This window comes from Rhinoderma darwinii, chromosome 8 (genome assembly GCF_050947455.1).
Source record: "Rhinoderma darwinii isolate aRhiDar2 chromosome 8, aRhiDar2.hap1, whole genome shotgun sequence".
Taxonomy (NCBI): Eukaryota; Metazoa; Chordata; class Amphibia; order Anura; family Rhinodermatidae; genus Rhinoderma; species Rhinoderma darwinii.
Genome location: NC_134694.1, coordinates 12,023,166 through 12,037,263, shown reverse-complemented (window position 1 = coordinate 12,037,263; position 14,098 = coordinate 12,023,166). Strand labels below are relative to the sequence as shown.

Sequence of the window (14,098 nt, the reverse complement as noted above, 5' to 3'; positions counted from 1 at the left end):
AGGTGTTATTATAGTAGAATAGAGTTTGCCAAATATTGCTCACAAAAAAATGAAATAAAGAAGCTGACAATATACATCGTTACTGTGGGAACTTCCATGAAACAATGCTTGGGGCTTTTTTTTTTTTTTTATAAGTGAGCGCATCAATGGTGGAAAATGCCAACTTTCGGACAGCTCTTCGTTCCAACCCAAAATGTAGTTTGTGCTTTTTTTTTTAATATCTATATATCTGCCCCTGCACTAGGCATAACCTAGAAAGTTCCTTTAAATGACCTGTCAGTCAGAAAAGTTTTTGAATGTAAGAATACATGTGCCTGGCTGAAGGGGGCGGATGATCCTCTAGATTAGTGGTCTCGCACCTGTTGTGAAACTACTACACCCATCATGGCTGGAGAGCAGGCTGGAGAGCACTCATCTAGATGGCCCTAATCTTTGGTGGAGCTCCTATCCACTGGAGGGGCACGAATAGGGGGTGTTGAGCAAATAGATGAACATAATTTACTGTGGGTGTCATTGGCAGAATATAGGACTATAGATTGTCCACGTCAGTAACTCTGTGTCATGTCCCGTGTTTTGCTCCGTGTACTAGACATAATATGGGGCTTCCTACTCCCCCCTCTGAGTGCGTCTTGAGATCCGGTTGGCATGTTCGGCATCACATTGTGCGCTGAGTCAAGCTTGACTCCCAAGGAGAAGAATTACCTTGCAAATATCCAAGGTTTACCCGATTCATCACATCACTGGCAGTTAAATTTGCTACATCCTCTACAGAAAACATACAGAAGAGAAAGGCACAGACATGAAGAAAAGAGAAAGAGAGAGAGATCAGCGAGCGACTAAATCAGCAGCAAAGATGGGGGGCAGCCGTGTTGTGGCTATAACACTACGACGGTTGTGCCGCTTATCCCCACATAAGACACGAGTCATTCCCATCATGGCGAGTGTGACGACTGTTTATTAACACATTAATACCTAACCAGCATTTATAACCCGGCTCCAAACAGCTTCATCAGAAAATCAGAGATAATACAGAGATGCTGCATGTGACATGGCCCCTATAGTCAGTAAATGTCATTAAAGGTGGTGTTTCACTTTAAGTAGAATGATGAGGTTATTCTAGGTCAGTTACCACATGGTGGCGCTGGTGAGTGACAACCCGCACTACAAATCAGATTATTATTATTTTTTTCTTTAGACTAAATGCAAGACATCTGCTCTCGTATGTTATAGATCAAAATGAGCGCTCTTGTACAAATGAGGTAGAATGTCTGATCGCTTCCCCCACGGTGACCCCATCCTAATTATTCCTGCTTACCCAATGGAACTTACTAAGTGAGCCTTAAAAGGGAACCTGTCACGTTGAGCCTGGTGTCCTATCTGCGGGCCGCACGTTATACAGCAGGAGGAGCGGAGAAGATGGATATGATGTGTGGGAATAGATTTAGTAGGATTTATATATTATTTACACGTTCTGGGTTTAGGAGTCCAGTGGGCGGTCCTACTCAGTGATTGACAGCCTATTTTGTATTAGTGTGCATACACACATGACTGTCAATCACTGAGTGGGACCGCCCACTGGACTCCTAAACCCAGAATGTCTAAATAATACATAAATACTACTAAATCTATTCCCATGCATCATATATCAGTCTTCTCCGCTCCTCCTGCTGTATAACGTGCGGCCCGCAGATAGGACGCCATGTTTAACATGAGTTTCCTTTTTTTAGTTTTGTATATTTAGGACTGACCACTTCAAACCTTCTGACATAAGAAATGCAATTTGATTATTGTAAAATTTTTATTTGAAAGAATTCCTCCAAATCATGAATTGCAGGATTTCTCAGTGCAGGACAGATGGCGGGTGGATCAATATGGAAAACCAACATAACGGAGGACAATGCTGCAAAGATGATCTGCCAAAGTGTTTCCGGAGTAGTTGGGGTCTGCAGGAAGGTCGGGGGGCCTCTTTACACGCTTCCACAAGGCGTATGAGTTGGGCAATTTCTTACTCACGTGACAATTTACCGCTGGTCTTGTAAATTCACGACTTTTGATTTTTATTTTTTTTTATAATCCCAGTTGAATGGCACCGAAGTTGAGATATGTGGTTTACTTGACAGACTATCAAACGATTGGGATTCTCATGGTCGTCTAGATTTTTAACACTCCTGATCGCAATTTTAACTATTTAAAGTGGTCGCCTAAGAGTATTTACATGCCGAGACCGTAAGCGACATTTAACTGTGTGAAGGCACCTTAAAGAAATGGTCTAAGAGACATCAGGAAATATTTGACTATTGTAACATTTTTAGGGTTTGCTTCATTTAGTGCCTTCAGGTGTTAATTGTGGATTCTGGTACAACCCCTATGATCGATGGGATCCTCACTGCTTGAGAGATTGGGGTTGTGATCTCCCCGTTCCTCATCCCCCCCCCCTCACAGTGAGCAGGGTGGTCCAGCAGGCCCGCGCCACTAGCTTCAATGTCTATGACTGAGAGCGCTGTACTCAGCTGTTTCAGTCATTTCCATGCACTTTGTATGGAGCGGCACGCGCATGCCTGACCGTCATTCCGTTGGGGGGGGGGGGGGGTGCAGTGAGGATGAAAGGGGGGGGGGTCAGGACTCTCGTTCTTGTGATCGACGAAGGTCCTAGCAGTCAGACAGTTCTCGCCTGTCCCGTGGATAGGTGATAATTGTCCATTCTAAGAAAATGGGCTGGTGGACCGAGTAGCCGAGCGCGTGGGTGCTTTTTTGTTGGGTTGGTCAGGTCAATTGTATCCTGTAATAGTCGTGTGCGGTTCCCCCAGTCCTAATATGAAACCTATTGAGTGTTGTATTTGCTGTGTGAACAGTCCCATCCCAGGATTCATAGAACAGTTTACAGACTGGATATTCTTGACATACATCATGGAGGTGCACAGGACACGACAGAGGGATAATCCACCTGAAAACCATTTTGTCACATGTCAGAAGATGAAATTGCTGATTTCAGGTTCCCAATATTTCCTAAATTGAAGGGGCTAAGACTCGGCGTGAGGCATCAGAAAGTCTTTACAGTCTCCGTCTCGTAGCTCAGAAAGGCTTCGCTGAGTGCTGCGCCCCTTCATTTTAGGAAACCATCTTCTCGCACGTCACTGTCGGCCGTTTTTAGGTGGAAAGGTATAAAAAAAACTAAATACCTATTACAACTTTTTCTCTACAGACAAGACGTTAATATTTACAACAGACACAAAGCCATAAAATGTCTATTCTAAAATTCTATTATGTGACACGAGATTTCCTCAGAGCTGCCGTGCTATGAATCTAGGGCTGTGTTGACACGGCAGAATTGTCCTGCAGATTCCGAACCGCATCAATGTAACAAAGAAAGGGACGTGTCCCTTCTTGACGCAGAATCGGCAGCCGCATGCAGCTCAGTCCCATTAAAAAGGGGCTAATCTGCGTGTGGATCTGCGGCCGGTCACACTGCAAATACGTGGCAGAAATCGGGGTCAGTCTTTGATTTCTGCTACGAATTCTCTTGAAAATCCGTCGTGTGAACTTCGCCTATTACCGCTCTGAAATGTTGACCCATCTGACTTTGTTTTGCAGGTGCATTAGAAGACCTACAGCCCCTGGTCACAAGCTGAAAGACCCTGACCTGTGGCTCACAAGCCCCTTCTCCACCAGGCATCAATCTATATATCCCTGAGGGAAGAAGCATCGCAGAGTCTCTCTAACGTTACTGCGTGGTGGTGTGGAGCGAAGACGAGGCAGGAACCCAAATCCCACTCGCCATATGGCAATGGATCATCTCCTGGGCCCCATAGCAGAATGTACGGTACGGACTAGTGTGAAGAAACTCACGGTCTCGTGTGCGTTGGTCATGGAATATTGATATGAACGGCAGTCACATACAGGTATCATGTAACATATAAAACACCATGACATACAAGAACAGAGATTACCATCCCGGTATCTGTCAGATGTGGGTGGCACTGCCAGCTGATGACACTACTTACCGTAACCTGTAGTCGGAAGGCCCAGGTGTTTCATGCGATTTTTCACGAGCTCCGATAGCTCTTGGCGCTCTGATCTCCTGTACAGGTTCAGCCGCTGTTGACTGATCCACTCCGCCGTTTTGCTAGACTGCTTGTTGCCTTTCCTGCTTAGTCTCCGTGCCCACTGCATACTCTTCCTGCGCAGCAGCGGGTGCTCGGACTGATCACTGGACGTGGAGTTTCTGTGACTGGGTTTTGCCGTCCAATGTTCCTTTGTGTCTTTCGTGTCTTCACAGTCTTCAACGTTGATGGAGATTTGGGACTGGAGATGGAAAAGTAACAAAATGAATATTCAAAGTTACTTCAATCTACAGGTTTCATCTAGTTAATGTGACCAATATGGCCTATAATGCGCGATAATGTTTCTTTCTATAGTAACTCGGTCACCATGATGGAAATCTATTGTACCGATCCCAGGCAATAAAGGCTACGTACGTGGATCTGTGGTGATCTTGGATGAAATACATCCGTTAATCATCTGACTTGTCTTAAAGGCTTAGTCTAGTCTTGCAAAACTGGATTTTAAAATATCACGCACAGCTAATGACTCACCCCCAATACCAATGGTTGGTGCCATAGTTGTCCATCCTCTGATGCCCTGTATGGTGAACGCTGTCCAGGATGTGGTTTCTGAAAGGGGGCCCCTCAGAGGAAGACATTGGAATAGGAGGCATGCAGCTTTCTAATACACACCCTGTCCTTATTCTCCCTCCCAGCACTGACCACGAGGACCGGGTGGCGCTGTAGAAGACCAGCCCAGGACGCCTCATCCAGGTGCCAACCTATATTCTAGTATAGGCACCTTGTTGATAGGAGAGCACTTCTTAGACAAGTTCTATAGGGCCGGGGATTATTGTGGGACGCACAGTCAGGATGTGTTGGGCACCAATCTAATATAGTGTATACCCCTTTAAGGTCATTTTGGGTTTACTAGTTTTCCAGTTATAATTGTAATAAAGTGACCCACATACAATCATGAGAAAACAGGAGGAATGAGAAGGGACGGGAACGACCTACCTGCGTTCTGATGTCATGCGGCTGTGAAAAGTAAGAGAAGACACGTTGTTAATGTCAGTCACCTATTCACATCGTCTCCAGTTTCTACTACACTTGTAATATTATTTTTTTCATTTGGTTTCCAGCAGTAAATTGACAGTATTAATGTCTTAGTTGTGATGCAGAACAGAAGCCTTGGAGGAAATACCACATGATGTGAGCGAGTCGATCATTGTTCTTACCTCCGATGTAGAAAACATGTGCGACTGCGTCCGGTATATCCCAATAGGAATCTCTGCACTGGATGAGCAGAGTTTCTGAAACAGCCGACCATATGACCGGATCCACAGGTCGTCCTCGGTGATTTTCATCTGAAAGTAAGAAAGCAGCGATATGAATGTGACTGCAGGTGTCTGGATCGGGTCCAGTCTTCGGTAGCGCTGGCTGCACCGCGTTATAATACCAGATCATTGGGGTCTGTCACCGAGCACTCACCGCACATAAGTACCCAGATCCCGGGGTGGTGTCCAGTCCTAAGAGCAGCCTGGTGATGGTGATCATGTAATCCTTCACAAAGGACTGCGGATAAAAGGAGAACCTTAGAAAATAGATCACATTTCTATCCAGCAACATTGCATTGTAAGGAGAAATCAATGAACCGGTGACACATGATCCGCCTGGAGTCGTCTTCTATTTTTTAGTTCTATCTGTTTTTGGGAAAGCTGGGTGATAACCATCAGGCCTAATGCACACGACCGTACTGATTTTGCCTTCCGGAAGACCGCGGATCCGGTGCTGTCCATTTGTCAGCAAAAAAGCTTTCGTAGTGCGTTCGTGTGACATCAGTATTCATGGATCCGCAAAACAAATAAAACCGGAGGGACGGTCATGCGCGATGGGCCGGAAATACGAACCGTAAAATGATGTCCCGAGTCTTTGCGGCCCAGACTGTCGCCGCCCACACGGATCCGTGAACATCACTGTCATGTGCATGGGGCCATATAAATGAATAGGTCCGTGTAATATCCACAAATTTGCCGATAGCACACGGAAAAAAAACCCACCGTCGTGTGCTTCGATTTTACAGTTACCGTAGTGGTTGTTTCCCAGCAATTACCAAAGGACACCTGCAATGCTACATCTCCGCTGCTTTTCACACACAAGGAAAGCTGGATCATAACCTTCATTGGGTGTGTTGGTTATCACCCAGCTTTCTCAGAAAAAGAGAACTAAGGAATGGCAGAATTGAAGTGTTAACAATTTGAAAGAATAGGACGACATAAGAATTGAAATTTAGTGATGACTTAGTTTAGGGGGAAATACTCGGTCAGCTTTTGCTATACCACCGTCTACCACTGGGCGTCTCCAAGAGTTCTTGTTTGACGCTGAATGTACACAATTTAACCATGTGAGGTCTGTGCATAAATGATTCAGAATTATTACTATTTTTTTTCTTTATCTTTTAGGACTTGATTTGTATGAGATGCTCTTCCAGATTGCACTTTTCTGACCTGATATAACAACGTATCCAACATACTGATGCTGAACACTCTGCCGGCGGCAAACGGGAGGCGAAACATGAAAGCCAAGTTTGATCCATTCTCTCGTTCTTTCTGCAGAGATACAAGTAGAGAATAAGAATGGAGACCGGTATCAGAACGAGGATGAGCGTTGTGAAGTAAAGACCTCTATTCATTTACATTTCTGAATTTTAAAACCAGCTTTTCCAAAATTTTATTTATCCCACTTTTTTTGTTCACAAGTTTAGTTCATCACATAAATAAACCTTTCCTAATTATACATCACATTTACTTACTTTTTCCAATTTAGAAAGTGCGAGGGAATAGCAGTCTTTTGCTCTGAACTGCATGAAGCGCATGTTGGACGGGTGGGTCAGCTCGGTGGTGATGCTGAGGCTTGGAAATAGTCTGGAACAAGAAACAATGATTTCCATGCAAAGTACTGAATGGTGCCATAGTGCCAAACCATGCCCACATAATACTGCCATCTGCCGCCATGTAGCAAACATATAACCATACAGTGCCCATATAATGCTGCGGTCGTATGCGACAGATTTTGTTGCAGAAAGTTCTGGGACTGAAAATTGGTTCCATTCTTCTGAACTGCACCTGCTGTAAAAAAAACAACCGCACTCAGAGGAATGGAACCGGGAATTCCTGCAACAAAATCTGCCACATGCGACTGTTCCCTTATAGTGCCTACAGATCAGTACCATATAAAAAACCACAAAATACTGCCACGTCGTCCTCTACATAATCGTGCCATATATTGAACACCTAATACCATACTGTAACTACAATATTCAATGGTGGTATTATGTGGTCAGACATTGATGGGGATGAAGTACAGGATCACCCAGCTCTGGATGATAGAACTTCCAGTACTTGGCCCTACATGCCTCTATTCTTCTCTCCATTCATCCAGCCCCATCCTCACAATAACATAAGTGGACCGGTCACTGCTCCCCCTCTTCTCCTGTCGTCATTTCCATCACCGGACTGGCCACATCATGTTCTAGTTCCATCTGCTTAAAATCCAGGTACAAATAGATTTCCAGGAGGAGCTACAAGTGGGATGAGAACACTCCTATTCACCTCAATGGAAAGTGACCATGTGACCTCCTCACCAGCCGCAACCAAAACCAGCCCATTCTTGGGGTCATGGCGGCTGGACCCTCACAGATCGGCGTGTTATCACGTCACAAACCATGGACCATACATTTTCCTAAATCTGACTATTAAAAGGGAAAACCACCTAAATTTATACAAACACGTTAACAACATGTAGACATTTCTGCGGCATATTTGACAGGAATGCCACCGCCGCTTCCCGGTAAAACATATTTTCTCTTCCGTTTCTGCGCTGCCTCCCACTCGCCCTTCATCTGTCTCATTCTGAACTTTACATCACTAATCAAACGGTGGAGTTTTTTCTGGAAATGATTTAGTACTTTCATTATGAGAACGGTCAAGCTGTGCCCATGAACTAGTGCTAGCATACCGTACCTGAACATGGTCTGCACATTAACAATGGTCTTTGCGTCGGCCATATAATCCTCCTCCGCGCTCATCGTGCTCTCCTTATCTACCACCACCAGGTTATCGGCATAGATGATCCCGCATTGCAGCAAATTATCCAAACTAAGAGAGAAACGACAATGTCCTCAGTGCTCGACAACTTCTCACAGCCAGGAAAATGCTTAGAGCAGTTGTCACTTCCCATCCCCCACTCTTCCTGACATTGAGCACATGGGGAAGACATAGCAAGCAAAATCCATCTTCTTTAGGAATGTACCATTGAGGTTTAATCTAAACCGTGAATACAATGCTCTAACCGTGTAGTATAATGGTACCTGCCCTAGGACTAGAAGGCCAGGAGATTCCTAGAGGATGTTGGGCACTATGGTAGTTTCGGTTGGCATTGGCACTATTTTGCATTGATGCCAAACCAGCAGGATTTCCAAGGGTAGGGCATTTATGGCCATTTACCATGCGTGGCATAATTGATAATCTTTATCCCAACCATTATGTAGTCCTCATGTGGCCTCAGTAAGGTTACCAGAGGCAGGGGCACTAATAGACGCCTTCCCTGTATATAGGTGAAGCATAGACTTTACCAACAATTCGGAGGCTCTAATAATTGACATTTTCTTAGCGGTTGGAAAATAGTTTCCTGCAAGGGTTATTCCGATCTTACACGTTTATGGCATCGACGGGATGTGCCATAAATGCCTGATAGATGCGGGACCCTCTGGGTGCCAAAACCTATTACAAGAATGGGGTTCCCACAACCCCATTCACAGAATCTGAGGCCATCCGCGGGTGCTTTGCCCACTTAAATCAATAGAGAGGCTCAAGACATTGTCCATTGGAGAAACACGTGTACAACCAATTCATTATGATAGCGTTGAGTTTTAAGCCTCATTTACACGAACGTGATATACGTCCGTGCGACGCGCGTGCTTTTCACGCGGGTCGCACGGACCTATACAAGTCTATGGGGGCATGCAGACAGTCCATGAGTTTTGCTCAGTGTGAGTGCGCTGAAAAAAACTCACGACGGGTTCTAAATTTCTGCGTTTTTCGCGCATCACGCACCCATTGAAGTCAATGGGTGCGTGAAAACCACGAAGGTCGCACGGAAGCACTTCTGTGCGAACTGCGTGATTCGCGCAAGAGCTGTCAAACTCTGAATGTAAACAGAAAAGCACCACGTGCTTTTCTGTTTCCAAACATCCAAACGGAGTGTCTTTGAGATGAGCGAACCGAACTTCACCGGGTTCGGCCGAACTCGTTTTGACCGAACCCGGCAAAAAATGTTCCGGTACGCGACGTCAGGAGACAGTCACTGTCCAGGGTGCTGAAAGAGTTAAACTGGTTCAGCACCCTGGACAGTGACTTCCGATCACAATATACAAAAGTTCTGACTTACTGATAACTCCCGGCTTCTTCCTCCAGTCTGACCTCCCGGGAAGACAATTCAGTCCAAGTGACAGCTGCAGCCAATCACAGGCCAAGAACAGGCTGCAGCGGTCACATGGACTGCCGCGTCATCCAGGGAGGTGGGGCCGGATGTCAAGAGAGGGACGCGTCACCAAGGCAACGGCCAGGAGACCGGACTGGAGGAAGCAGGAAGTTCTTGGTAAGTATGAACGTCTTTTTTTTTTTATTCACAGGTTGCTGTATATTGTGTTCGGCATTCACTGTCGAGGGTGCTGAAAGAGTTACTGCCGATCAGTTAGCTCTTTCAGCACCCTGGACAGTGACTGACGTCGACTAGCCTCATCTCTATGATGGCGGCTGCGCAAAAATCACGCAGCCGCGCATCATACACTGATGACACACGGAGCTGTCAAGTGCCTTTTGCGCACGTAAAACGCCTTGCGTTTTTTTGCTTGCGTAAAACGCACACGCTCGTGTAAATGAGGCCTTAACATCCCAATTTCCGATTAGTAAAAATAAGGGAAGCCCCATAGTGAATATAAAAATGGACTCTCTCAATGCTGGATCCTGCCATAAACATCCCTCATTCTTGGGACTAGTTACTATTACACACCTCCTCCCTTCCTATTCTTAGTTGGGGGACTTCCCCTTCCACTGGCACCATAGCACTTGTCAAAGCAAAATCTATGGTATATACAACCATGAGTGATATACAGTATAATGTCTTTCTAGAAAACCACAGTGTTCAATGCTCACTGTCGTTTCAACAAACTTTGCACAAATCAATAATACAAGCCAATATGAGAAACTTTGTAATATATCTTATTAGAGCCGCCGTCTTCACTTCTAAGCCACCAATTCTCCTCTTCACGCATCATTCACTTTAAATTTACTGCTAAAATCCGTCTTGATAAGATGGAATATCAGCTCACTGAGGGATCAGGTTACACGCTACCCATAGAAGTCTATGGAGAGGGGAGGCGGACAGGGAGAGACACACACAGACGCTGCTGCAGATTTTAGTGGGTGTTCTCTCTCCCCACTGTGCAAGATTCACCACTACACTGCTACAGAGATGGGACAGATGGATTTCGTCTTTTCTCAGTGAGCAGTGTATGGGAGATATTATAGCATCTAGTCTCTGTCCCCTCTGGAGCGGTGTTTAGGTAAAACGGACAATTAGAGAGCGAGCGTACAGAGGGGAAAATTGGTAAAAAAAAATGCTATATACAAGTGCCACACAATTGCCAGAAATAGTGTATACACATGACTGCTTTATTCTGAAACGACCGGCACGCCTCACAGAATAAAAATTATATATATTTAAAACACAGATTTCAGATCTTTATAAACAAACCTACTTATCTATGGTGCCGACCATAAAGTAGACCATTGGAAAACAGCAAATTGCCTCAAGGAAGTGGTTGTCCGGTCTGTCAAAAAGAAGACAATACAGAGACCAATTAATTATTAAAGTTAGTTATGGGTTTACATACACTTCATTGATCGCATGATGCTTTGTCGACTTTGTGCTCTATGGTATTTGTGGTTGTGCTGCTTCTCAACAGCACACAATGTGGTCAGACATGGTACTGCAAGTAAAACGTGCAAAAGGCTCATTCATCAATTAAGTGTGGCAACCTCAAAGCCCCTGGACAAAGTCCATCAGAAAAGTCCCCCACCCAAAAAAATCACTTAAGTTTCCAAATCGAAAAATGATTTCCAGCTTTCAGAACATGAAAAATCTCAGAATGCAGGATACATATCCGCTTCCCGCAGGTAAATAAAACTTATAGAAATGACGTACGGGTTATCCAGCAGCAGAACAATGGGATTGAGTTCCTTGCGAGATCTGTAGTATGCTCTCAGCGGGACGATGAAATTATAAAGTCCGTTCCCCGCTGTCTCGGCTGATACAATGATAAGCTTGTTCTTAAAGCCGTAGGCTTTGGCATCTTCGAAACTGTTGTGTTTGCAGCCCTGCGTGGAGACAGAATCACACGTTTCATGACATCTATAGGAGAAACCTGTCAGCACATCCCCGGGGGGACAAACAAATCCCTCATTTGTGCGCACTCATCCGGAAATATGACAAGCACAGGGGATGTTCTAGTCCCTGATTCCACAGGAAAGTCAGGACAGACTGACGTTCTCAGAAACATGGGAGAAAACTTCTGAAACTGCTGACGGCATGTCAAGCGCAGCCTCGAAGGTCTGCAAGGAGCCCATCAATTAGAGTAATGCCCGTCCGGCTCATGGCAGAGAATACTTCAAGGGGCACCGTTTTACTTTGCAACTACGAGTTAACCCTTTCCAGCCGCAGCCGGTTGTCTTTTTTTTTCCCAGCTTTTTCCTCTCCACCTTCCAAAAGCCATAACTGTTTTATTTTTCTATTGATTTTGCGGTATGAGGACTTGATTTTTGCAGAACAAGTTGTAGTTTTTTACAGAATCATATAATGTGGTGGGAAACTGGGAAAAATTAGTTGTGGGGCGGAACGGGAAATATATTTTTTTGGGTTTAGAGTCTGTGGATCAATTAGATGTTTTACTACTTTTGCAAGGAAAAAACTAATTGTTAAAAATAAAATTTGTTTGGTGTCGCCATATTCTGAAAATGACAACTTTTTTATTTTTCCATTGATTAAGTGGTGCGAGGGCTTATTTCTTGCGGGATGAACTGTAGTTTCTATTGGTGCCATTTTGGGGTACATGCACATTGTTGATCACTTTTGATCCATTTTTTTGTGTAGGGGAGAAGGTGACCAATTAAACAGAGATTCTGGCGTTTTATACATTTTACAGCGTTCATCGTGCGGGTTAAACAATGTTACGTTGTAATAATTGGTATTGCCGCGTCTATAAGAAGTTTAAACTATGTTTATTTTTTTTTAACAATGCTTTAGCTGGAAAATTGGAAGAGGATATTTTATTATTTTTTTTTGTTTTTTTTTAAATTGTACCTGAAAAAAATAAAAAAAGTCCTCTTAGGGAACTTGAACCCTCAACCATTGGATCACTTGCACTATATACTGCAGTACTAATGTATTGTAGTAGATCACAACTTTGACAGGCTCATATTAAGCCCCGCCTCTGGAAGGACTTGATAGGAGTACAAAGATGGCAGACATGAAGGCCTTCATTCGGCCCCCAGGCTGCTGTGACAACAATCGGCAACTCACATTGTGGGGGTGGGCGATGGGCTGTGAGGTGGGACCACTCCTCTTTCTAACGGCTTAGATGCCGAGGTCTCTCTTGACCGCGGCATCTAATGGATCCCTCTCGTTTCAATGTAGCGTCGGCTGTTTCATGCTGCCGAGCCCGCTCCATACTCCCCCCCCCCCCCGGCTATGACGTAAGTAAATGTCAGCAATGGGTTAAAGGGATTTTCCACTTTTGAATAATTCCTTTTCAGACGTCAAACTCAAAATCAGATATCAGATTTTGGGGTTTCACTCGGATTGGAACACTTTTAATCCACTACCAGGACAAGAAAAAAAAAAAAAAAAAGGTTGTGTGGTTTAGAAAACCTATTTTCATATACCCTATTAGAAAATTCTGAGCTAATATATAAAGAGGGTGTGGAATCCCCCCCCCCCCCATCTATTACCCAGAGCAGAGAGCAGCTACAGAACAGGGTGTCTCGCTCTGGAGGACCCGGCAGCTCCAGTCATTACATCGACAGCCCCTTGATTTAAATAAAAGATAAGTGGCGCTGTGGTGGGAATGGATTGCCCTGCAGATTACAGCTGATCGCTTAGGATCCAAGAAGTGGGAGACCCTGTGATCAGCTTATCAGAGGATTTCCAAAGCAGATGACCGTTTCTATGGCTATATGTGAAGGTGTTGGGGGGGGTGGGGGGTCCTCCACACACTGTAGAGCTGCTCCTGCTTGGGTTGAACACTTCATCACCTATGATTCTTATTCCCCTCAACCCTATATATTCACTATTTTTTTTAGGGGAAGAAAATCTCCGGTCAGACTGTTCCCTCCTTATTAACAGGCACCACATGGACAGGTAAAGCAGCTCCACCATGTGAGGACCCTATCAAACAGTTTGCGTATAAGTTCCCGGGACCCTTGTGAGCGTACAGTAGGGGGAGTATACAGCTGGGTATCTGCACCAGATTCTCCATGACATTGAAGGGGCAGAATATTGGGGTTGCAAGAAATCTCTCCTGAATATTTAGAAGAATTGGGCATTACGCAGTATAAAGACATTATTATCCAGCTCCCATTAATAATACATGTGGTATAACATTCAGAAATCTTATAATTGGGCTGAGAAATATGAAGTCAGATGGGGGTCACCTTGTCCAGTCGGAGGCAACAGAAAGCGGCTTTGGAAGGTAGAAGATGGCAGAGCGTTGGCGAGCTTCCTATATAGGGCGAGTTTGGCGGGTAGCCTTTGACGTACCTACAAGAGTGAAAAACATTGAGATTTTTCAATTATTAACACCACCATTACGATGCTTAATATTCTAACATTATGACTGTTACTATCCCAGTCCTCCACATGGGGGCAGTGTTGTATCGGGAGAATAACAGTGCTAGGTCCATACGTACATGAAAATAATAGCATGTTCCGACCGTGCGTGT

At 44.7% G+C, this 14,098-nt stretch overlaps 1 protein-coding gene across 5 annotated transcripts in view; it reads right to left on the bottom strand.

Moving 5' to 3' along the window:
* Positions 1–14,098, bottom strand: part of KCNT1 (potassium sodium-activated channel subfamily T member 1) — a 203,350-nt gene that overhangs the window by 17,201 nt on the left and 172,051 nt on the right. For 3 of the 5 annotated variants that reach the window (XM_075835093.1, XM_075835096.1, XM_075835095.1), the window contains 11 exons: positions 13,811–13,916; positions 11,307–11,479; positions 10,861–10,932; positions 8,063–8,197; positions 6,853–6,964; positions 6,548–6,649; positions 5,532–5,615; positions 5,279–5,407; positions 5,058–5,078; positions 4,002–4,302; positions 703–765 (listed from right to left, as the gene is read on the bottom strand). In XM_075835093.1, coding sequence (XP_075691208.1) covers positions 703–765; positions 4,002–4,302; positions 5,058–5,078; positions 5,279–5,407; positions 5,532–5,615; positions 6,548–6,649; positions 6,853–6,964; positions 8,063–8,197; positions 10,861–10,932; positions 11,307–11,479; positions 13,811–13,916 — 1,298 coding nt within the window. The remainder of the gene's footprint in view (positions 1–702; positions 766–4,001; positions 4,303–5,057; positions 5,079–5,278; positions 5,408–5,531; positions 5,616–6,547; positions 6,650–6,852; positions 6,965–8,062; positions 8,198–10,860; positions 10,933–11,306; positions 11,480–13,810; positions 13,917–14,098) is intronic. The other 2 variants (XM_075835094.1, XM_075835097.1) reach the window with 1 other exon arrangement.